Consider the following 24,548-nt stretch of genomic DNA (forward strand, 5'->3'; position numbering starts at 1 on the left):
AAGCCGGGCTGGTGGAGCTCAGGGAAGCGCCCCAGCCCTGGGGAAGGGCAGGAAAAGCCAGTACTGGATGCCTGGTATCACGCCTTAGAGGAGTCATTCATAGCAAAACACACTCATTACACCGGATTTTGACTAATGTACTGTCCTTTCTGCTCTTCCAACCAAGATTCAGCTTGTTAATTGGGTCATAAATAGAAATATGATGGGCTTGGCTAAAACAATGCACAGAGAGACTGGAGGTACCTGAGTAGAGCTTTGTGAAACCAGCTGCTGGCCTCCCCAGAACATTTACATGATTCCATAAGTATGAATATTTGGCTTGTTGCAATCCATATCCATCAGGAACCTCTTTGTAATAACTGTGCTGCCCACCACCACCCCATGAACCTCCTTCAAGGGGAGGAAGGTAACTGTTGGACACTCTGGCATCTCATGCATCTACAGCTGGAGATGAAGAAAGCTGTCAGCAACAAATGTTCTGCCAAGTGTTCAAAACACTCCATAGTTCTCCAACTGCAGAAACAAGCACTGGAAATTTGGAAAGGTCAATGGCTGCAGAGAAAAGAAACATAATTCTGAAACGTAAGTCTCCCACAGCTATTTATTGAACGAATACAGAGTCCTGCTAGGAAAAAGTACGACTATGTCAGGATTGCACTATAAAGAACGTGACAAAGTGGACTACTTGCAGTACAAACAACTGTAAATCCAATTTCCAACTAACCTGCAGATTTCTTTCTCAGGTTATTTTAAAGTTACCCTCAAAGACAGTTTTATTTAAAGAGCAAAACAAAGCCTAATCTACTGCACATCACTAGAACACTTGACTTTATCATGAACCTCGCCAAGGTTTGAAACCTCAATCCGCACACATTACATTGCACACTTCTGCCACTTTCCCTAGAAAACAAACCACATGGGATGGACGTGGCCACCAGGAGCAGTAGCTACAGCCAGGGTTTCAAGCAGAGATGCGAGGTGAAGAGCTCACTCCCTCTGCCCCCCACATCTCAGGAGCTTGGCAGATCCTGGTTTTGTGGGGTTCTGGTGAGGAGCGTGGAGACAGGGGCAGGCTCTGGGTCTAACAACGCCTGGGAGCGAGCTCTGCTCATCCACTTCTCCCCAAAGGCCATTGATGTTGCCATTGTACAGAGACATGGTACTTTCTGTTCATATTCCAATATTATTTTAGCACTATGGTAAAAACAGGAAAAGAAAATAGCAAATTTTAAGCAGCTATAACTTAGCTGAAACAAAACTTCAGAGAACAAAGAAAAGGCACTTCTCTAAGCTGTGGGACTTTCTACTGAATTTCAAATTAATTTTACAAACTAAAGAAACATTACCCACAAAAGACGTATCAGTCTTATGAATAAACATTACAAGATTCTTCTAAAATGGAAAACATCAGACACTCTGAAAATGATGTTTTGCAACAGAAACCCATATAAGCATGTGAAGCTGAGCCATTCAGATTCTATCCATTAGAGGGCAATAATCCATCCACACACATACACACACACATACACACACACAAACACACTCACACACACCTCCAAAGGAAAGGCAGTATTTTCTCTCTAATGTTACCAATGGCATATTGACAGCTTGTGTCCTGTTCCGTTCTCTCCCCCTCCACTCCCCAACAATAGTATCCAACAGATCAAAACTTAGAATAACAAATTATTTTTTAAATTTGCTCTCCTACATGGAAATCAATACAGCACATCGATTTAGAAGCCTCACATTTAGTTGTTATTAAACGTAGCTTGAGTAGGGTGAGCAACTAGGATTTATACAAGCATGTAAATACGGATAAAGGTTCCCAAACTGAGCAGACAAAAATGTGCTTCACGTGCTCATCTCCCGCCCAACGTCAGACACTTTTCCTTCTCTACTCAGTCACATGAGAAACCCTTGATAAGGGCAGCGGCTGCAGATGTGGAAAATATCCAAAGTACTTTAGATGTCTCTTAACGTTACAGACAAACCATAGAAAGGCACTTTCACTGGGCCATTAGTCCCGCCACGCGAGGGAAGCAGCTCTCGTGCTGTGTCTTCTGCTTTCTGGCTCCCACCACATGAACCTCCTGATAAACCTCACTGTTTATCCCGGGGCTCAACCTCTGCTTGTCCCCCCCTGCTACCGTCCCATACGCACGTTATGGGCTTACTGGGACAGCCACTGCCTGATATTATATATTTTCACTAACACAACGTAGACCCCGACCCCCGAGAGGATTCTAGCCATACAAATAATTGCCATCACCCCCTAAACTACTGCTTATCAACGTCTTATTGGTTAGAGGATTGCTGGAGTTTACAGTAACGGGGACCTGTATCAGTCACACAATGAGCACTGATTCCTAGGAGCATGCAGGCTCCATTGATTGGTGCTTGGGGTTATTTTTTGTTGTTTTGATTTTTATTTTTTTTTATATATTACTTCGCAATGATCAATCTGTGTTTCACTAGAAACAGTAATTCAGGTAATGATTTCAACTAACAGCTAGTTGTTTCCATCACCTGTTGCAGAAATATTAATTTTATGCTGTACTAGAGGTGTAACTGAAGATCTGAATTCCACTTTGTAGGGCTCCAAGCTGAATCTGCAGACTGAGGCGCTGGGCACTGGTGCTACCCCAGGCAGCACCAACGCGCCCTCGACAGGGGCTGTCACCTCGACCTGGGAAATCCCAGTGACACCAGTTACAGCAGGACATGCAGATATTTTCAAGTACCCCAGTGCACCCTGCGTGTGCAGTGGCTGCCGCTCCAAAATCACCTTCCTCGCTGTTTCTCCTTCCTAGATTCATTTTACAGCTGCCAATACAGCAGAAAGCTTCAATTCTTTGTAGTCTGTGCTGTCAGAGACAACTCTAGAAGAATTGTATCACCTGTACGGAGGATGGAGTTCACTCTTCCTGGGATTTTCAGGTCTGTTTCAAGTAAAAACACTGTGTCAGGTTTTTTTTGTCGTCTTTTCTTTTTTCTTTATCGCTGTTATTTTTATGAACTCTGAAGAACAACTTTAAAACCTGAGAGTAGAATGGTTGCAATCAGGCCAATAATTTAGGGGTCAAAAGTAAAGTTTTCTTATTTGCAAAACTTAGGAGGACTTTCATACATATGAATAAAAATTACTATGATACGTGTAATTGCAGTTTGAAATATATTGTTTTCTCCATTAAACAGAAATCTACGGCACCCTTGACATCGATTTCTGTCATTTTGTCACGATAAACACTCAGGTATTAAGTACCTTCCACATCATGCACCCAGGCATGATTCCAATTAGTGCTGAATAGAAGACAAAATGTCAGCCTAATAAGCTTCAATTTGCAAAGTCTTTGAACATTTGATGATATCATCACTTTGCCAATCATTTCTTGTATTCTGGCTTCTTTTTTTTCCACATCACCTTCCCTGTCAAAAGGAAGTCTTTCAAATCTGCAGAAACGGAAGACATGAACAACGTCAGTCATGGGTCTGACTGAGCTAAAAGATCCAAACCCGACTCCCCAGAACATCAACGGTGAACTATGATGTGCCCAATATTCTCTCAAAGCTAATTTGCTGCCAACATGTAGAGTAATTGGGAGGAGAAAGTCTACTTTAAAGTCACACTGGGAAAAATATCTTTTCGTATGAAATCAACACTAAAGACCTTAAATCACTGTCAGAGTTTGTGCCACTCTTTCAAAACAAAGAAACAGCAGTTGTTAAAGTTAGATGGCAATCATCTCTCATTTCTTCAAAGGTGACTGGACCAAAGAAGAGCCCTGCTGTCTGACTTCATATTGACAATACTGTCTTTTAAAATAATGTATTTTCTTTCTAATTTGTTTCTTAAAAAAAAGGAAAAGAAAAACACAGGGACAAAAAGATAGATTTCCAAGAAGGAAAAAAGACAACTTGCAACAAGAGCATATACAATTGTGTAAGCTTGAACACACACACACTCACAAACCCTCCTAGCACCTGCCCAACGCCGTACCTGAGGACACACAAACCTTTCTCTATCTGGAATTTCCCCAAATGCATAACCTAAAATCCCTGTTCTTATCTGAGTTGTGGGAAAACAGAAACACAAAATGGGAGCAGAAAAGAGAAGGAGGTTATGACTCAGGATGGGAAATGTGGAGTAATCCAAAAGAGAAGACGGGCCCTCCGAGGCCCTGCCGGGGCAGATGGTCCTGCCCGAGGACCAGCCGCAGAGTCCCAGTTGTGACAAGGAGACACAGGGCACAGTCTCTTCTGAGCTGACTCCCTGGAGGAGGTGGTGCCACAGCAGGGCTGACCAGAAACACAACTGGTGACTGGCAGTCTCCACCACCCAGGTCCAACACCATCATTCCTTGCACTGTGCTGGGTTGTTTCTTTGTTTTGCACATCCCATGGACCATAGAATGGTTTGGGTTGGAAGAGTCCTCAAAGATCATCTAGTTCCAACGCTCCTGCCACGGGCAGGGACCTCCATGGGCACAGAGTCCAGTCAGGAGACCTTTGCTAGCACATATTTGTTACTCACTGCTCAGAACTGTCAGGAGACAAAGCCCAGCCTACACCAGCACGGCACTGGCGTGAGGAGCGGTGGTGAAAGAGTGCAGAGCACTTGGCCACCCCTCCAGCTGATGGGTTAGCAAATTCCTAACATCTGAGGCAGAAGCAGAGACTTCTTGAGGAGCTGCTGCCGACACTGGGCCGGGCCCGTGGGCAAACAGCTGCACAGACGTTAACAGTGAAGGACTCAGCCTGGTGCCTGTAACATCACCTCCAGATCCACAGAGAGCCCCTCTCGGGCCCTTGGGTTGGGCTCTTCCCCTCGTAGCGCCCATCTGTGAAACTGAGGAAAACCAGAGAATTCTTCCCTTTCTCTTCTCGACTCAAGCAGCAGGCGGAGGCCCAGGCCGCGCGGTGGTGGGGCGCCCAGGACAGAGCAGTTTGCCATAAGCCTCTCAGCTGCAGTTTGTTACTGGTTTTCCACTTGAAGGTTTCTCTGTAATACTTTAATGTGGGAGCGTGCGGAGCTTTATGGATGGTCTCATATTTCTCAACTGACATATCTTCAGCCAAAGTATGTCAGCTACAGGAGAGGGCAAGGCTTCTCAACTGGCTTTGAGATTTCTTCTTCCCCCATCACAAACCACATAAAAGAAAAAATACAAATAATCAGCTCTCCAAAATTGCTATTTATTACCTCATCATGAAACCGTCTACTGGCCCCTGCAGTGGTATTGAGTAATAACATTACTTAAACCATAAAGAGGTTGTATTTATTGCTCAAAATTGGGAAAATTAGCATCCATATGGATCCTATTGTTTTAAGACCAGTAATACTGCCAAAACAAGTGGTGTTAACATTCCAAACTACAGATTGTCATAATTTCTCGTCTCGTGTTTCATTCTTTCATTTGGTATTTATAATACCTTTGAATTGAGGAACTGAATGGATCATAAAATCTCTCCTATCAGATAAATCATTTAACAGCTAGACTACTGTTCAAAACTTGATTTATGGTGGGAGCGAGTGAATGGAATTAACATCTGCTGACCTAAGGAAGAGAGACTAAATTGATTTTGGATAATCTTCCTTTAGAAAAGGGACAAGAGAAAAAGCACAGGCTAAAAAAATGTAACTACTTTATTTGCAATACACGGCACATTAATAAGTAGTCACAGACAGGACATCCTAACCACCATCTCTGGAAAAATTATGGAGCAAAACTCCGTGAAATTAATTTCCAGGCATAGGAGGAATAAAAGGGTCACTGGGAACAGCCAACCTGGATACACCAAGGGCAAATCATGCTCGACCAAAGTAACTTCTACAATTAAATGACTCGGTCTGTGGAAAGGGGAGAACCGTGAATGCCTTTTATCTTGACTTGAGCAAGACTTTTGATACAGACTTTTATAGCGGGCAAACTGAAGAGACAGAGACCAGGTGGCTGGACTACAACATGAGTGGAGAACATTCTGGACGACTGGGTTTGAAGTGTAGGAGTCAATATGCAACAAGTGGTATTTCTCAATGTTAAATGGGGCTGATTCAGGCAAACATCTCCACCAATGACTTGGATGACAGAACACAACGGACCCTGTGCAATACTGTGGATGGCATCTCCTGGGGGCAAAGCGGTCAGTATGTTGGCGAGCAGGGTTGCCATTCACATGGACCTCAAACTCTGCAAGCTGGAGGAATAGGCCACTAGGGCCTTCAGGAAGTTCACCAAACTAGGTTTATTCAGCCTGGAGAACAGAAAGCTAAGGAGAAATCTAATTGCTGTCTTCAACTGAGTGTAAGGAATTGTAGAGAAGACAGGGGCAGACTCTTCTCAAAGGTGGCAGTGAAATGATAAGAAGCTACAGATCCAAATTGTAACAACAGACATTCCAACTGGTTATAAAGGAAAAGAAATTTCATAAGGGATTAGTAAAGCACTGGAGTAGGTTGCAAGGGAGGTTGTGAAATCTCCACCGCTGCAGATTTTCAAAACTCAGTTGGACTTGGCCCTAAGCAACATGATGTCATTTTGAAGTTAGACCTGCTTTGAGTAGGAGGTTGGACAGGATGACCTCCAGAGGTCCTTCCAACCCAAATTACTCTATGATGCTGTGAAAAAACTTCAGTATGAATCCTGATCTTGCATTAGAGGTCATCCCTTCAGCCATCCAGTGGAACATTTGAAGTAGACACTGCACTGCTCTTTTCCAAATTGCTGTACTTGTTCTATGGATTAGAAGAAGTCAACTGCCTCAAGCAAATTATAAGATAACTCTAAAAAAGCAATCTTCAAAAGAACTAAAAAACATTAATAAAGAATGCTGTGAGCCAGCACTCCCTTCGCTGCACAGCAGACATTTACCAAACAACAAGTTTAATTGTAATATTTGGAACAATCTACTGTCACAGAAACTACATTCAACAGAGAAGATTTAGATTCTCATACTTGGAAGTAATATTAGTAAGAAACTTTAGAGTCTGTCTTTGCCACACGCTGAGCCTCAAGGAGAAAGCACGTGCTCCTTTTATTTCAAAATCAAGAGCTTAGATTGTAAACTGACCACTTCTGCAAAGTAACACAGGATTTTTGCCTGCTTAGAAATTACATTACACTATCTCACACACTGCTGTTAACTGTCATCTCTTTGTGTTTACTAATGTACTTGATCACTTATTACTTCAGTATTCCTTTATATAACTTCAATTTTAAAAATAATGTCACACTATGTATAGCTTTGGCTACAATGAATGATTAACACCAATCGACATTCTCATACAAACCCCACAAGCAAAGCCACACCCAGTGTGTGTGTGTTAAAAACTGGCACAAAGATCCCTTACCCCGCTGATGAGCAACACTGATCTCATTGGGCTTTTCTCAGATAAATTATTCTGTATTTATTAACTTCTATGCAGGAAATAATCACTTGTTCCTAAACAGGGAGTAATGGTATAAAATAAAATTACTGCCATATGATACACACCCCGCCCCTACACAAGCGAAATTATATACTCCACCTTTTCAGCTGCCAATATTTAAAATTAAAACAAGAAATTAATATAAAATGTTGACTACAGTGTAATAACAACTACCATATATATTCAATTTCATATTCTAGACACAGAAAGTCCATTTTGCTGAAAAGAACTCCATCTCAGAATCAGGGTTCATATTATGTGATGAGCCGGTTTCTATGGCAACTGCTTTCTCTTTTACATACACTGTAGACAGCACAAAATGTCAGTTCTCTCCTAAGCTAACTTAACATTTTTAATCAGCAAATGACAATTTATGTAGTATTATGTATGGCTTCCAAAAATGTCTTTACTAAATATTTCAAATGCCAAAAGGCCAGAGGAGCAGTAACATCACACCTCCTGCACCGAACTCCTCACTCTCTGCTTTCAGTCCTATCGTAAAAAGTGAGAGTTAAGGGAAAATGTGGCAGAGATCATAGATGATCACCTACTACAGCAGGAGAACACTTTGATGGTTCCAAGCGAGGAAGCGGCAGATGTTTATAACCTGTTCTACAGCCTTTGGGAAGGCATCTCAAGCAGAAGCAGCAGCTGCTGAACCATGTTTTAGAGCAAAGGCCCATCTTCCCTCAGACCTCAAGAGACCATGCCTGTGCCACAGCCCTCTGCGTTCACCCCAGGACAGCTGAAAGGAGCTGTGTCCATCACCAGAGCCCAGCATGGGACAGGGCAGGAGCATTTCCCCAGGAAACCAGCGCATTGGGCCATTTCAGTCAATTCTCAACTTCACAGCGATACTATCAGTTAAAGCCCAGCTTGAATGTCTCTACAGGACCCACCATCAGATCCTTGATTTTAGTAGATCCTCCTCAGCAATGGGATCCAGCCCAGCCCCAAGTCAGCAGACTCTGAACAACAACCACGGAAAAACACACGAGCGCTGCAACAAATATTTGGTATTTTAAATATCTGACATCACCAGCCATGTTGATTACCCTGGGCTGATTGGTGGTAAGTGAAACATGCTGCAATATAGCCAAAAAAGCTTTTGTTTAGGAAAGGCTAAAAGGGAACGGCTGTCTGTCTACAGAAGTCTGACTGTCAGCCCAACAGCTACTCGCCAAGTGAAATAGAACAAACAAATATTTAGACTGCAACTCCATTCCTCAGATTGTCTGCAGAGAAAGCCTGCATAGCAAACAACGCATTTTTTCTCCTGCCAAACACATCTTCTATTGAGAAAACAAAAAGAAGTCAAAGAAAAAAATGATTCACAATTTATTTAATCAAAAGTGTATAGGGAAGTGACTTCAGCAGCACCATGGAAATCTGAACGTTTCACAGGCTACATCTATCTGTACCCTCCAGACACCATCAAGCAAACTGCTTCCATGGGTATTAGAAGAATATCTCTGTGGAAAGCGGTGTCTGGAGATATTAGAACAATTACACGAAGCAGAAGAGCTGATGGGTGATTTATCTGTGCAGTAACAATAGGGTCTTTCAGATCAAAGTTTCAGAAAGTCTCCTATTGTGAAACAAATGCTCCCGAATTCCTTCTGTATTAGTACGGCTCTGAAAAGTTACTGCTACAGCAACATTTACACACACAGAAACTGTGTGTATGTTGGGGTATTTAGTTATCATTAAACAAGTCTATGATATTTCTATTATTTTTTTTCTGTATTTTCTCCTGTCAATAGCTGATAAAGCTTCTCCGTCAGACAAACATTTAGTCTGACTACACGTATGGAGGCAAGATAAATCTCTTCTGTTCCCCCCACTTTTTTTTGATACAGTAATTATCTGTACAGGCCACAAACATATATCAAGGATTTGCTGGAATGAAAATAACAATCATCGCTGGAATGAAAATAATGATCATCACTGTATTGTTTTTTATTGCCAACTCAACAGGCTCAAACAGCCTGGAATTGATTCAGACAAAACCAGGTATAAAGCAAGAGCTGCACGAAATTCTTTTTAGATTAGACACTAGAATTAAATTCTTTGCTGTGAGGGCAGTGAGAGCCTGGCCCAGGTTGCCCAGAGAAGCTGTGGCTGCCCCATCCCTGGAGGGGTTCAAGGCCAGGCTGGATGGGGCCTTGAGCAACCTGGTCTGGTGGGAGGTGTCCCTGCCCAGGGCAGAGGGGTTGGAACTCGATGATCTTTAAGGTCCCTTCCAACCCAAACCACTCTAAGATTCTAAGATCACTGTTTACAAGTGCAAAGTAGCAAATTTCCAGAGGAGAAGCCGGAAGAGAAGGGAAAGGACGGCCTATGAGGGACACCCGATGCACTGGGCCCAGGGAAGGAGCCGCTGGTTCCCGAGAAGGTAAAGCAAACGGGCTGGTGAAGGGCCAGGGGGTTACGGGAAGTGCAAAAAGCAAGGGAGGAAAAAGGAAACGGGTACTTCAGCCATGGCAAAACACCTTACTAACTCTTCTCACCACCTCCAGCTTGCTCCTTTTTTATAGGAACTTCCATTCTCGACGTGTCTGTTGGCATGATTCAGAACTGCTCGAGGTTTTCCTTTCCCAGCCAGGAATGGCATATCGAGAGCTCCAAGACACCCCCAAACAGCAGCCCCCTGCTCTTAAAGCAGCCTCTTTTGTGAGAGCACGAACAGCGTATGTTAAAATTAAACACCGCGACGCCGGTGACAAACACGGGCAAGACGTGCCTCGGTGCTTGAGCTCCTCAACCCAATTACCCATGGATGAGATCAGGGGACTTGCCAATTATCTGAGAACAGGCCCTGGAAAGAGAATTCCGTTTCCTCACAGAAACTTTTCCTCTCGCTTCAGTGTAAAGCGCTCTATTTGAAGTTTCAGGGGTACATTTATTTTTCTTCTTCTGGCCCGCAGGTCAACGGTCAAAGAACAAGCACGAAAATGATCCAAGTTTGTAGAGCAGCTGGAACACAAGAATCTTTGAGCTGGCTGAGGGCACGTGTCAGACGGTGGGGAGAGAATGACATTCCCAGGATAAAAGGGAAATATAAGGGTACAGCTGGCACCACAGCCCAGCGGTTATTAAAATTTCCTAACCTTGCTATCCTATTTCGCAGAAGCAAACTCGATGTATTATTCTCTGCAATCAGAAGTCCTGCTTCAGAAAATCGCCGATTCAGTAGCAAGGGTGTTTTTATTAAAACAAAAGGAAGATCTCTATCATCCAAGGAGTTTCCCTGTTCTGTGAACTAATGTATAGAATAAAATTATTTAGGGAGGTGGGGAACGAATGACCAACCACATCGTAGCTTCTAAAGAAAATTCAGATAATACAAACAAAAAAATCTTAAACATTAGTGATTCTAAACTACCCTTTTTAAAAAAAGAATTCCTATATTATTAGCTACTGTTTAAAGAATAACAATATTATGGCAGTTCATAGAAAACGCATAGGATTTAAAAGACTACAAGGACACAGCATGGTATAAAAGCCTTTGTACTGCTTTGACTTTTATTGACCTACATGTCAATTTACTCCTCCCCGAGCATTACAACTGTAGGTGAAAAAAATCAAAGCAAGCCTCCTAGAAATGGATAAATCCAAGATCTAAAGTGGAATGCAATTGTTATCCAGAAACTCATCAGCAATACAAAAGGTGATCCACTTAAATCAGGTTCTTTTCCCGAAAATATATTGAACTTTTATTTCAAAGAAGCAGTAATGTTATTTTATTTTTAATTAAAATCTGGCAGTGCACTGAAATCTTAATTTTTATTCTTTAGTTCTGATCAAAGCATTACTAAATGTATTCATATTTGAATAAAATCTAACCATTTTGTATACTATCTTTCTCAATAGCTGAAGACCTACGTGAAAGTAGGGACCTTGGATACGCAATTAAAAAACCCACCTAATCTTTTCAGTAACAGTATAATATATTGTTCTGCAGTACTCAGTCATAGCTGTCTGTAGTAACATAGTAAGGAATAAGTATTTTAAATATTTGCTACTCTCTCATATGGAAGAGGATTTAAGAAAGAATAACAGTGAATACCTTTAATAACGGTGCTTCACATCAGTCACCAAACATCAAACAGATAGTTCCTTCAAACCAAGCTACTCGTGTGTGATTAACACCAATTATTATTTAAATTTTTTGAAACACCCAGAAAATGTTCTTTTCATTTAGCAAAGCAAAATGGCCTCTTCTCCTGTTTCATCGCACCTTCACTGTAACATAAAGCAGCCCCAAAAATTACTGCTGTCAAACATGCTTCCAATTTAACAGGTTTTTAAAAAGCTATGTCACAAACTCATTAAATCCCTGTGGTATCTTTAGTAAGAGACTGCCGAATCTTTCATAAACAACATTGGACATTAGTCACATCAGATGTCCAAAACATGCAATTTAGTAAACATAGGCAAAGACTAAAAATTTTTTATTAAAAATGTGCCATAGTTCCATGAGAAACACCAGCATTGTTTGTTGAGCTCTCTGCAAAGACAAAAGTGATTTCAATACAAAGACCAGAGGAAGGAACGAAGAATGATTTATTTCCCAAAACGGAAAAAATATGCGTCCTTGAAAGCTGATAGATTCTTACTAGAATTTAAATAAGCAACAGCACTTCTAGTCAAAGGCAACCGCATTTTCTTCCCTGATTTACATGTCATTCTCATGGCAGCAATGTTCAAATGACTGTACAGGGATATTCGAACTACAAAGAGAAGCCCTGTAAAAAGGCTAAAGTTTTTGCTATTCAGACTGTTCAGATTTTCCTAATTGCTGCGATAATTTCTAGCTTCCTACATAGCTTCCGTCATAGCATTATATACCCCATTGCAAACAGACAGCACAACCAACCTTTGGGCTCCAACCTCTGCCAGAAATGACCCACAGCACAACAAAATAGAGAGATACTTACATGACACCTCCCAGATTCTCTGAATTTGCTCAAGAAAGTCCCTTTTCACCTTTGTATTCAGTGTTACAGAAGCAATACGGTAAGCGTAATGAACGCCGGCGTGTAGACAGAATAATTCTATTTAATTCTAAAACTGTTTTTTAATGTGAGTGCTGCAGCTCTGCCTCTGCACAAACACACCGTCAGGGCTGCAGGTGAGAGCACGGCACAACTTTGGCCAGGCACTCGCAAACGGCTCTGCAGCTCAGAGGCATCTTGGGCCAAAGTAAAAATAGCCAAAGATAAAAACCAGTCCCTTTAAAAATTTAAGTCTTTGTTCACTCTTATAATAGAGCGGGGAATAAAGGGCAAGATTTCATTTTTCAGAAGCCACCTGAATATCCTCTTCCCAAGCATTCTCACAAAAGTATCTCTCGTTTTCCTTGGAAAACCGTAATGGTGGAAATGGAGAAATAAGTCCTGGCTCTGCTACACGTCCTCATCCTCCCCCAACAAGCCGTCTGCCTTCCCGTAGACTTAAGAAGGATTTCAATAAGTTTGAGTTGTCCAAAAGTAATAAAAAAACCCCTAATTTCAAAATTAAATATTCGATTTCACTTAGGTACATTCTGATTGCCAGTGAAAGACAGAGCCTACCAGTCTAGAGGGAAGTAAAGTGAAAACGCCTCGATGTCAGTCTCACATCTCGTAGGGAAGGCGATGGTGCGCGGAAAACATATGTCCTTAAAGATGCCTTACCAAAATGTCCAGTTTTAGTATAAAATAATCCATGCATGATAAGTAATTCTAATGCTGATTAGCGAAGATTATTTCCTGAATACTCTTTAAACTAAAAAAATTTTAAATATTGCCATTGCAGGCCTTTTTAATATAGGCTGTTAGGAAAATACACCGTGCCATCCTTACAAAATATACTGAAAAAAATGCAATACAATGTTTTTTGAACTGAAAACTCATAAAGATCATTTTCCATGCTGACAGTGCGCATTTCATCCAGAAGTTTGAAGAGTCAAATGCTACCCCAGCTGGGGGTTATTCTGCCAAATGGCTTCCAACAGTGACCACAGAGATGGAGGACGGGAGGGGTGCGTGCGTGTGGAGGAAAATAAACGTGATGGCAAACAACCCCAAACCCAGCCCGTCTTATCAAACACCCGACATACAGAGCCAACCACACAATGCAAATCTAGGATGCAAAACTGAAACAAAAAGACATGAACAAAATGAAACAAAGCCATTCATGAGTTACCTGCAGAGATTTAAAACAAAAAAAGCATACGAATGAAGCAGATATAATTCATATGGATTTGCCCAGGAAGGAGAAAAGGAGGGGTGAGTGTGAGGGCTGTGGGGGGAGAAGAACAGATACCTTTTTTTCTTAAACAAATCCATCATGAAAGAAAATGAGACAAGATTATAAATAGGCCGAGTTATAGCGCACCATGGGATTTTTAATCTGGCTACCTGTGGTTTTTGCAGTTAAAGCCCTATTCAGCAGTGGGAAAGGAGGGGGGAAAGCGGGAAAAAAAAAAAAAAGAAAAGAAAAAAGAAAACCAAAATCAGGTTTATGTGCCAGTTTCGCAAATGCTCCCTCAGCGTGCATCATCAACAATGCTGGCAAACAGGAAACACTAATTATTAGCATTTTCTAATAAGCATACGCCTTTCAAACATTATTGATCATTACCTGTCCGTCTCGTTTCCTGCATTCTTGAGTTTTACTCTCGTGCTCTGCCATGGCAGCGCGGAGCTGTTTCTCCAGTTTCTGGATTTCCCGTTCATGGTCTCGGACCAGGCTGTCCTTCTCTGCCTTGTGCTGCTGGAATAGGTGCGTCTTCTCCTGTTCATGCTCCAGCCTCAGCTCCACTATCTGATTGGACAGTGAGGAGTACAGTTCATCAATAGAACATCCTTGTCGTCATGACAACTCATCTACAGCTTAATTTTCCCCTTAATTTCATCAACTTGGCAATTTTATTTTTACGTCACTATTACCTCACCTTTTAAAAAGCCACCGTTAGCGTGACAGAATTCCTCCAGACAATCCCAACAATGGAGACAACCGAGCAAATCCAGCGCATCCTTAACCAATTTCTTGGTACAAATGTCGGCGCGTACCAAAAAAAAAAAAAAAAAAAAAAATTGCCTTGTCGCATTCTGCGGCCGGTCCCCCCCGGACCCTGCTGCCGCTCGTGGGCAGGGCTGAGGAGCCGAAATGGTTAATAGGCAGCCTGCTCGCCCCTTCGCTGGAGTATACACACACAACGCCCCCCACCCAGCAATTAAAGCTTTTAAACATTTCTTTATGATTTCCAAAGCGAAAGCTCTTCCTTCGATTTCCCTCAACGCTGCAGTACATACAGTTGGCTTTTTTTTTTTAATAGAAAAAAAAAGAAAGAAAATTATAAAAAACAAAGCTCCATTATCCCGTTGTCGGCTACGCTATCCCAACATAAACAGATGTATGTGTTCCAGAAGGGCACCTGCTGTGCCGCAAGCTTGCGCCATGATTTCATAAGAAGCCCTCTATTCTCAGGATCCTTTCCCAGTCCGCACCAGGCTGGATGCTGTGACCTTGGCCAGCCTTCGCCTCTCCCCGCCAGCCTGAATGGCAGCCCCAGACCGCGGGCCTGGTCGCCGCAGCTTTGATACTAATCCTCCCGCCTGCGCACAATGGCACCCTACCTGGCCCGCACACTGGAGCGGGCAGCCCGCCTTTGAAGCAGGTGATGAATAGGGACGGCAGGAAGCCGCTTCCCCACTGAACTCCGGGCCACACAGCTGCTAAGAACAGTCACTTGGATTTTTCTTCAGTTTTGGTGGATTTCGAAAAGGGGGGGGGGAGGATGGGGAAGGGAAAAAAAAAAAAAATAATGCTGTTATCATGAATATGGTGGGGTATTTCAGCGTGAGAAAAAAAAAAAAAAAAAAAAAAAAAAGGCAAGGGAACGGGAGGAGCTGGCTGTGTGTGCGCCGAGAGCGCCCCGGCACCTTATCTTAAAGCTGTAGCATTCAATTCTGGAATAATATTAGCTGTTGGCGTGGCTTTCGGGTTTCAAATTTGAAGCGAAGTTAAAAAAAAAAGCCTTTTCTCAAACTACAGATCAGCGTGTTCCAGGTTTAAAAGTACGATCTGTCACCGTTGCGGCGGCCGGGAGCGTCCTTCCCAAAACGTCCTTCCCAAAACGGAGCAAGTCCAACAGACGCAATATTCTACGGTTTAACATATCTACATTAGTTAATGATACTAAAGAGCTCATTAACAGACGTCTGAGGTCCCTGAAGGAGTTAACCCCCCAGGAGGCACACATTATCTCTGCTGGGCCTGGGATCCTCACACTAAGTTCTTTGAGTCGGGGTTTTACCCAAGGTTTCTTGGTTTCTTTGAAAGCCAAGACCAGCGGTGTCCCCAGCGCGCCCAGAGCACGGCATTCCTCCTCCCAGAGTGATGGTGGAGGCTTTGCCCAAGAGATGGGAAAAAACGTTCAGCGGTTTTTCATAGATCAGACCTGAATAAGAAGAAATCATGTCAACGGGAGAGTCTTTTTAGTCAAACATTTCCTAATTACTGGGTTTTCAGCTGGCTCTGCCGCACTTGGCCCAGGGTGAGGTGGCCATGAGACCCCCCCATCAGAGAGGCCATCACGAAGGAACAGCCGGAGGCAGGACCATGTGCTAGACGGGGACAAGGGACAGACCCTGCTCCTTCACCTGTCCCACGACACACGTGCACATCACCACCTGACCCCAGTCATTGCAGGTTATTTAGGAGTCTCTTCACTTACAGAATCTATATTAGAGACACGAGGCTTTTGAATGTCAGCAGTGGGAAGAGCTAAAAGGGACGGGTCCTTCTGCATGTGGGAGGGGTGTCCCCCCCGCTGCGTGGGGAGGGACGGGGTGGCCGGGTGAGCAAGGGGGGTTATAAAAGGCAAACTCGTTGGAGGAAAAAAAACCCTCACCACTTAAAGCAAAGTATTCCCCATGACATTTTTGGTTTGCTTTTTAGAGATTTCTGGCAGGAAGCAGAGATGGAGAGAAGGGAAAGGATGGGGCGAGAGCACTTTCATTCCCTCAAGTTCAAAGAGCTGGAAAACCCATCTTCCATAATGAATATTAACAAGAACCCCACATTTGTGACCAAGAAAACGTGCTTTCCTGTAAAAATAACATGAAGTGACTGAGCAGCTATTTGAGTGCTCTGGTGAGTGTTCACTGAACCTCCTCTTCTCCTCAGAACCGCTGCCAAGCACCACACTTTCTCTCCCACTCCTGCCTCTCGGTCTTCTATTGTTGTTGGTGGTTGTTTTTTTAAAGGAAAAAAAATATGTATACCAACAAAAGGAAAAAAACCCAACCCATGCTGTTTGTCAGCAACAACAGGACTTCTTCATCACAGGGAGACACATGAAAACTATATTAATTCTTCATAAATCAATATGGATTCTGTCTCCTCTTTGAGGAGGAGCCTTCTTAAGCGCCCTTTGAATGACAAAACAAAACCGCCTCCTTTAAAAACTGTACCTTGTTGAGACCTTTCTGCATCTCCCCCGAGATGCTCAGCACTTCATCAGGTTACATTCAATGTCCACCCAAACCCAGCAGATACACGTCTGCAGCCAGGCAGTTTGGGTGCTGTACATCTCGGGCAGACAAGCAACACGACATTCACAATGGGCATTAGGGGCGACGCTGAAAAGAAACATTCATTAAAGAATAGTGTGCGCCCTATTACCATAATCACATCGCATTCATTGGGGCTTAGATGTTTCCTCATTTTGCCCTCCCAAAGATGATAATCTTTTATTCTCTTCTCTGCACATCTGTTCCAGCCTGGACCCTGGACCGAGCTGCACCGTCTGCTCCCACTGGTCTCTCCCACACCGTGACGTACTGGTAGTGCCAAGGAACACAAGTATTCTAAATTTACAATCTCCTCTTTCCTGAATCCTTCAGTTTTTAATTCTTTCTGCATCAGTATGAGAGAACCTTAGTCAAGGCACTAGCCAAGAGCTGATTAACTGAGCCACCACCAGAATTACACCGTTTAATTTTTAAATCTCTGCTTTTACCTGAAATTTAACAATATTTCTTCACTCTTGCAGAGTAAAGAATTGAAAAAAGATGACAACATTCTTATCAAAAAGCTAAAAAAAAAAAAAAAGATTAATCCAAGAACTGTGTCAGTCTTTTGTCATCCACTCTCACAAATACACTCCCCCCCACCAAACTGTCAAACAAATCTGGGGAGAGATGCCCTTCCAGCGCCCAGCCTTCCCTGCGCCCAGCCCCGGTGCCTTCGAACCACCTGCTCAGACCAGGGACCATCTCACAGACCTAAAGCGAAATCACGTCGTCGTTTGTACATCTGAAGAACAAAGATCCACAGCAAACAGCCCGCTGATTGCAGAAGGTATTTTCAGAAGCCAAATACTTGTAATATAATCAACATCAGCAAATACCTTTTTAAAGTCCCTAATATAGACTAGACCTTCTACTACCCAGATTTTGCTTTTACATCACACACTAGGTTTAGGCTTTTCAATTTTAGAACAATTTCGACTTGTTCTCCAGAACAAGCACGCCTTTGAAATTCTTTTTATAGTCCCCAAAGGAGGGAAAGGAAATTAGTTAGCTTACTGCCTCTTTGAAAAATGTAACTGCTACAATAAATATTTGACACCAGAGTATGAAAATTCATGTAAATTTATGTCCACAATTCCAGAAATATTGTAAGTAACACCTACATAAAATATGGTCTTGCATGGCAGGATGATTTTCTGAGCGCTGTTTTGGCACAACTGAACTGAGGGCTGGAGAAGCCACCGTCAGTGACACGAGGGAGCTCACACAGCGCGCGTGTAGCACGGCTGCCTTCAGCAATTTTATAAGCATTTAAGAGTGTTTGTAAATCAGGTGTCTTCACTATCATTACCCTGCTCAAAACCCACCCCTAACCTCTGCCCAGCACAGCATCTATCCCCAAATAACAACTCCGGTAAAATCCAGCAGTTTCTGTCTCCTAAGCCTATAAATAAATGTGCGTGTTTCACGAGGATATGGGGATTACTCGTCTCCACAAATACACTGCTTCTAAAAGTAATCTGATATAACAGGCTGGAGGATGGAGTATTAATCATGCTGGGCTCTGGCTTAGCATAACTTTGGGCGGAAAAAAGGCCTCTTCCCTGCAAGGCAAGGAGCTCAGCACAGCTCCTGTGCAGCAGAGGAATTAAACGGATTTTAAAAGTACACCTTTTTTTGAGATTTCACTATAATTTGGAACACAAAGTACTCCCAAGATATAAGGCTATAATGAGCCGAGGGCAGTGAAAAATCCATCAGTGTAGAACCATGTATTTATTGCCACCGAAGCAGCAAGTACACGTAGGGCAACGAACACACATAGTGAATGTGTTTCACTTCCTATTCCATTTCAGGCTGCAATAACTTAATTGGTGTGACTGTGTTTCCTGTTGTACTTCACCTTATTATCAACCACTAATAACCGTATTTCAATTGCAAACTAAGAATTGCAAGAGATTCTCCAGGAGACACAGGCTGGGCTATTCGCCCGAGTGCAGTTTGATTTATCCTCCCCACTCCGACATCACACCCGAGCACCCTCACTGTGGAGATCAAATATATACACCTTCCAGAATGTTCATATTTTTAAAGTATGGGCAGCATAAATCTCACCTCAATCCTCCTGCCATGAGTAAATCACCAGGTTATTGGAAATGCAGTTGCATCCCTGGGATCCCACCACTCAGCGCCGGGTGAGCGCCAGGAGATCCCACCCCCCAAGGAGGCCAATAGCTCTGCAAACAGAAATACTTCTTTCAGACTAATATACCTGGAGTCACTGCCAATGCCTGTCTGTAGCAGGCTCTGTACAGAATTTGCTGTACGTAGGCTTTGTTTAGGGATTCAGAGTTTATTCAAGGACTTTCTTTGAACTCTGGGAAGCGGCTCCGCAGGCGCTCGCAGCCCCACTCGCTCCTTAGTGCAGGCACCAATTTACATTCCCAGAATCGTCCCCCCTCTCCCTCTTCCCCAAAACGTGCCTTCTGCTGACTATGTGGGGAGCTCAGGCTTTTAACTCGGAATCACACACAGGTTAGATTCCTGAAGGAGACAGTGTAAATACCCATCTGTCTGGTTAACAAGTCTGTAAACAGCAATGCTTCAGCGAGAAGAATTTCCACCCACTCTTTACTCGGAGATTAAATTTGGATCCTTTTCCCATTTGTGAGTTTTAGCTATATAATGCAGTGAAAAGTTGATGCTGATGATTGAAGAAACTATCCCTCAGATATTCTGCACAAATGGCATTCATCTGTGTGTTAGGATGGTTCAAAGGAAACATTTATGCATCCTAGATTAATTTATTAAACGAAATTTATGCAGCTTGTTGCTGATGACATGAAAAATTTAGAGTCTCTGCTAACGTGCTCATTTGGCCTCCGTGCAAGAACAGACTGTATTTCAATTATCTTAGACAAAGGAGAGAGGAACAAAGCTTTTTACAAAGACTGCGTCCTTACAACTAAACCAGCACAACTAAACCCAACCCTCAGCCTCTGCCTGTTACCAGCTGAGAAACTCCTACAACACCCCTGTGCCTGAGGAACCCTCATTCCAGGCACATCTTGAGACGTGCTTTCTTCACTGCAGCGGGTAACAGGTTGGTCAAAAAGCAGCTAGAAGAAACAGAAAAGGAAGGATGAGGCCAGAAGAAAAGTGGGGATATAAGTGCAGCGGCAGTAACTCTTCACTGAGAAAAGATACAGGGACAAAGCCAGCTGGGCGTTAAGGTCGTTATCTCTATTAGTGTGTCCCACCAAACCCCTCTGGAGGCATGATCTTGGCACTGGAGGCAGAGTTTGAGGTGCACACATGGTGACTCTGTCTTCTGATAGGACTGATGGTGTCTGCAGCAGTTCTGAAGACAAGGCCACCAGCTGGACAATGAATTGAGCTAAAAGTAACACACCAAATAAACACAACAGGACTGTAAACTCAACAGATCCAACGTAGAAGCAGCATTTCATCCTCCTGCTTCCTACCTTAGAAAGGCAGCACGGCCACAGTTGCAGCAGGAGGTAATAACGGTGGCTCCTGAAGCGTTCAACAGACCCTTCAAGCCACCAACCCTCCAGCTGACCCCATCTGCAGGACTTGCTTCTCCAGTGCTCCCAGTCCACAGGACTAAATGACCTTTCTTCAGCCTAAACAGCTCTAGGCTCCATTGCACTGGCTTTTCACGGATAGAACTCATTTTCCCTGAGGAACTTCCTTTCCAAGTCCCATCCCCAAGTCACAGCAGTTTCTTGGTTTAATGCTTCATCCCCACTTTTTGCTCTATTCCCTACCTAGGCTGCATTTCCCCTCTGCCTCAGGAGGTCACAGCCTCCACACCACTCTCATGCACCGGCTGTTCCCAGAGAGGACACTGGAATTCTCCATGAGACTCTTCAGAATATTTAGCTGCTGAACTCCTGGACATCTCAGGTAAACAATGTTTATTACCTAAATACACTTGATGAGATCTTCAAGGTAAAACTTTGGGCACGTGCTCTTTCAAACATTGGGGCTCATGGAAATTTACTGTAGCAGAAGGTATCCCAGGTATTTTGAGCTAAACTGAGGATACAATTAGAAAGTCAGAAAAAAAAAAAAAAGAAAGAAAAAAAAAAAGGGAGTGGGTGCAAAAAACCAAACAAGCTTTTTTCCTGTGCTGACGGTGCCATAAAGCCCAACTCCAGAGACTGCAGCCATTTCAAAGGCAGGAAAGGCTGAGGCCTTCGCTGTGGTGTCCACTGGCTTTGAAGTGTCGAGAGCAGCTGCTCCCAGCAGATAGGAACTCTGGTGCTGCTGGAGTTATTTTTTCTTCAAAATATACTTTCAAATCTAACAGCTGCAAATAGAACAAAGTTGAGCTAAAGTATATTTAAAGAAAAAAAAGGCACCAGTTTCTCCCCAAGAGTGTTCTCAGTGGATACTTCAAAAGAAAGTGGCACTGAATCAGCTGAAGCTGGAACCAGGAGTGACACGGGACAGCTGAGACCAACTACTGCAAGATCCAAAATTTCTTCTTTGCTTTATCAATGGAAGAAGTTAACAAAACATTAACTGCCGTGGTTCTGTATGGGTTTTTCCTAATTCTTTTTCAAGGAAAATTTTTTAAATATTGATATATCAACATATATCAGGTTATTTATTGAGATAAATATCAATATATAACCTATCAGTATATCTAATCTGTATGCAGAGCAATCTTTCAGCCCCACGGCAAACAGTCCATGTCCAACCAGTAACCTCTGAAACCAGTATTCGAAGAGAATCCTGCAAATCACAGGCAACCATTCATATAAAGCAGAGACGTAAAAGCACAGCTCTCAAGTTCCAACACTTCTGAGATGTTTCTCAGATTAGAGAACTGGATAGCACATCAGTTAATTTGGGTCTTCATTACCAACTGGATTAAATTTATCGCAACTGAATTGCCCAGTGTTTCTGCCACTCACCGTGCCAACCTACGCAAAATACATCTGAAGGTCAATTTTCCTTCCTTTTGTGCAGAAATTCCCTTTGACAACTAGATTCACGCACTTGAGGCAGAACATCTCAAAGCCACTGCTACATTTCTCAGGAGCTAAAGTATCCACTTTTTTGGTGGGGTGTCTGTTTCCCGACAGGAATTCTGCCAGAGCCCTGCTGATACCCACCACCAGTTCTCAGTTACTGCTCTTTTTGGATAGTTCGTCAGACCCCAAGTAGCCACCAAAGAAATATGCAGTGAAACAAGGCAAGGACAAGTCTGCTTTAACAGTGGTTCAGAAGTCTGGAAGCATGGAGAGCAATACAGGGGAATAGAAGCTGGAACTCCTGAAAGGCAATTTTAAAGCCCCGACAGCTCGTTCGGGCTGTGGCTGGGCTGGAGGAGCCTTGTGCTGCAGAAATGACAATACACAAAAGACCTCGTTCCTAATGATAACCCACTGCAAGCTGCAGGAAGGGTCACATACTTCTGGTGTTCACAAGCTTTCAAAGAACATTCCAAATGAAGTACGAAGAGAAATAAATTTCAAAAAAGGGCATAAACAGGATTCCTCTGAAAATTCTTCTGAGGCTCTCATTGTTTAGCTGTTTAGTGATGAATCCCTTTCCTTGGGTTTCACTGATGTTTCGTAAAGCCCAGTTGTTCTTTCTTGCTGGAAAAAGTAGTTATCGTAAATCAAACGAAAGTGACACAGTGAACATCTCCTCTGAGTGGAAAAGGCTCTCACTGATTTTTGCCACAAGATCAACATTCTTACAGAATACCAATTCTGTAAAAAGATTCACCAAAATCTTTAAAGTATCACTTCCATTTCTTGTTTTATGAGGGTTTTTGACCCAATCTCAACAAGGTCTGAATATAATAGGCATGATGAAACAAGAACACAAATAAAAATAAACTGCAACACTAATAGGCATTATCACTTCCCTTTAGTGTGCAAAACCAGCAGATTATTTGGCAGAAGATTGGAGCTATGGCTTAGTATTTCTTGCCGTGTATACTGAAAGCCAAAAAATTACCATTTGTAGATAGGAACAGAATTGCCAGAACATCTGATGAACTGCAGGTTAGTACTTATTTCTACAGATCGTATAACCATGCAAAAATATTGATTTGAGAGAACTTCAAGCTTACAGACTAACTGTTATCACTGCTAAAACTTTTTTTTCCCATCCTTTAACAGGTGTCACCAAACACACGGCTTCAATTTCACGACAAAGAACCACCTTGAGCAAGTGTCTGATGGGCTGGCTCATCCATGTAGCGCTCAAGCCTGTATCATACAATAATTTGTCTGCTTCTAGTTCTGTTTTTTCCCTTTACACCTTGCAACACCACTGAACTCACTCTCGTCTCCACCCAAATGTTTCCTGAATATTTCCCAACCCTGAAATTACATTACAGTAATGAAAATCACTATCAGTGGGCCAAAACAAGCATTCATATGAACACTCCCCGCATTAAAAATGAGAAAAAAGAATAAAATGCTGTTTCTTGACAAGAAGAAAAACAGATAACGCATTAAATAATTTCATCTGGCCATTATGAAAATAGGTGTTGCCACCTGCAATCCTGGGAAACAATTTGAAAGAGTCAGAGGTACAAAGGACTGCAAAGAGGAAAGAAAAATATTTTCTATGGAGACTCTTCACCCTCCACATCCCACCACATAAACTCCACGTACCTATAAATTATGGCTTTACACAAAGAACAGCAACGCAGGGCGAGGACAGGACTAATCTGCCACCCAACCTGACCCACAGCTGCATGAGATGTCCCTCCTCCCCTCCTCCCCACGCACCAAACCCACTGACCTGTTGCTCGTATCTTTGCTGGAGCTCTTCCATCTGCCTGGAGAATTCTTTGGATTGCTTTTCCCGGAGCGATTTTGATCTGCTTAGATCTGCTTCAACCTTTTCCATCTACATGGCAAAAGAAAGGGAATATTTAATTTTTTTTTTTTAAAAAGGCAGAGCTTGAAACGTCCTGACGTTTCTACAGTTGTTTGCAAACCATCAAAGACACAAAGAAAACTTGCTGAGAATGATAACACTACTATTTGTATGGAGTGAAAATTAATGTTCAGTGAATACCAGATTAATAGGGACCTAAGGATACAGCGATCACCTGCACCACACCACTCCCCAGTTACAGAGCTCTGGCTCCGTGTCTCAGGTGACAGTGGTGCACATCCCAGCAAAATGAAGTGAAGGCTTTTTCTGGACATATTTAAGACGCAAATACATTTCACTTAAAAATATATTGCCTGTGGAAATTCAAGGGAAATCATGTGTGAGTCAGTGCACAAACTACACATTTAATGTAAGTTTACATTAAATCAGTAAAATAACTTAAAAGAGAATTATTTGGCTGCAAGTAAAGTTCTCTGAAGATAGTCATCGCCTATGAATAATGAGTCCCACAGATTCCAGCACACAGCATCAAGGAAGCAATTTCATAACCCAATTAGCAAAGGCTTTTGTACCTAAAGCACAACTTTAGCTGTACGTCAGGCACGCTTCCAGGGGACAGGCACACAGGGTGCTGTGCTGCAGCGCACGCTCCTCCAGCACTCATACATCCAGGTCCCAACTCCGGCAGGGAATTCACTGCCTCC

The 24,548-nt window shown here is 42.8% G+C and overlaps 1 protein-coding gene across 3 annotated transcripts in view; it reads right to left on the reverse strand.

The window, feature by feature from the left end:
* Positions 1–24,548, reverse strand: part of CEP112 (centrosomal protein 112kDa) — a 159,255-nt gene that overhangs the window by 71,536 nt on the left and 63,171 nt on the right. For all 3 annotated transcript variants that reach the window (XM_014952284.1, XM_014952283.1, XM_014952286.1), the window contains 2 exons: positions 23,746–23,853; positions 14,054–14,236 (listed from right to left, as the gene is read on the reverse strand). In XM_014952284.1, coding sequence (XP_014807770.1) covers positions 14,054–14,236; positions 23,746–23,853 — 291 coding nt within the window. The remainder of the gene's footprint in view (positions 1–14,053; positions 14,237–23,745; positions 23,854–24,548) is intronic.

The sequence above is a fragment of the Calidris pugnax genome, unplaced genomic scaffold (genome assembly GCF_001431845.1).
Source record: "Calidris pugnax isolate Ruff unplaced genomic scaffold, ASM143184v1 scaffold206, whole genome shotgun sequence".
NCBI lineage: Eukaryota > Metazoa > Chordata > Aves > Charadriiformes > Scolopacidae > Calidris > Calidris pugnax.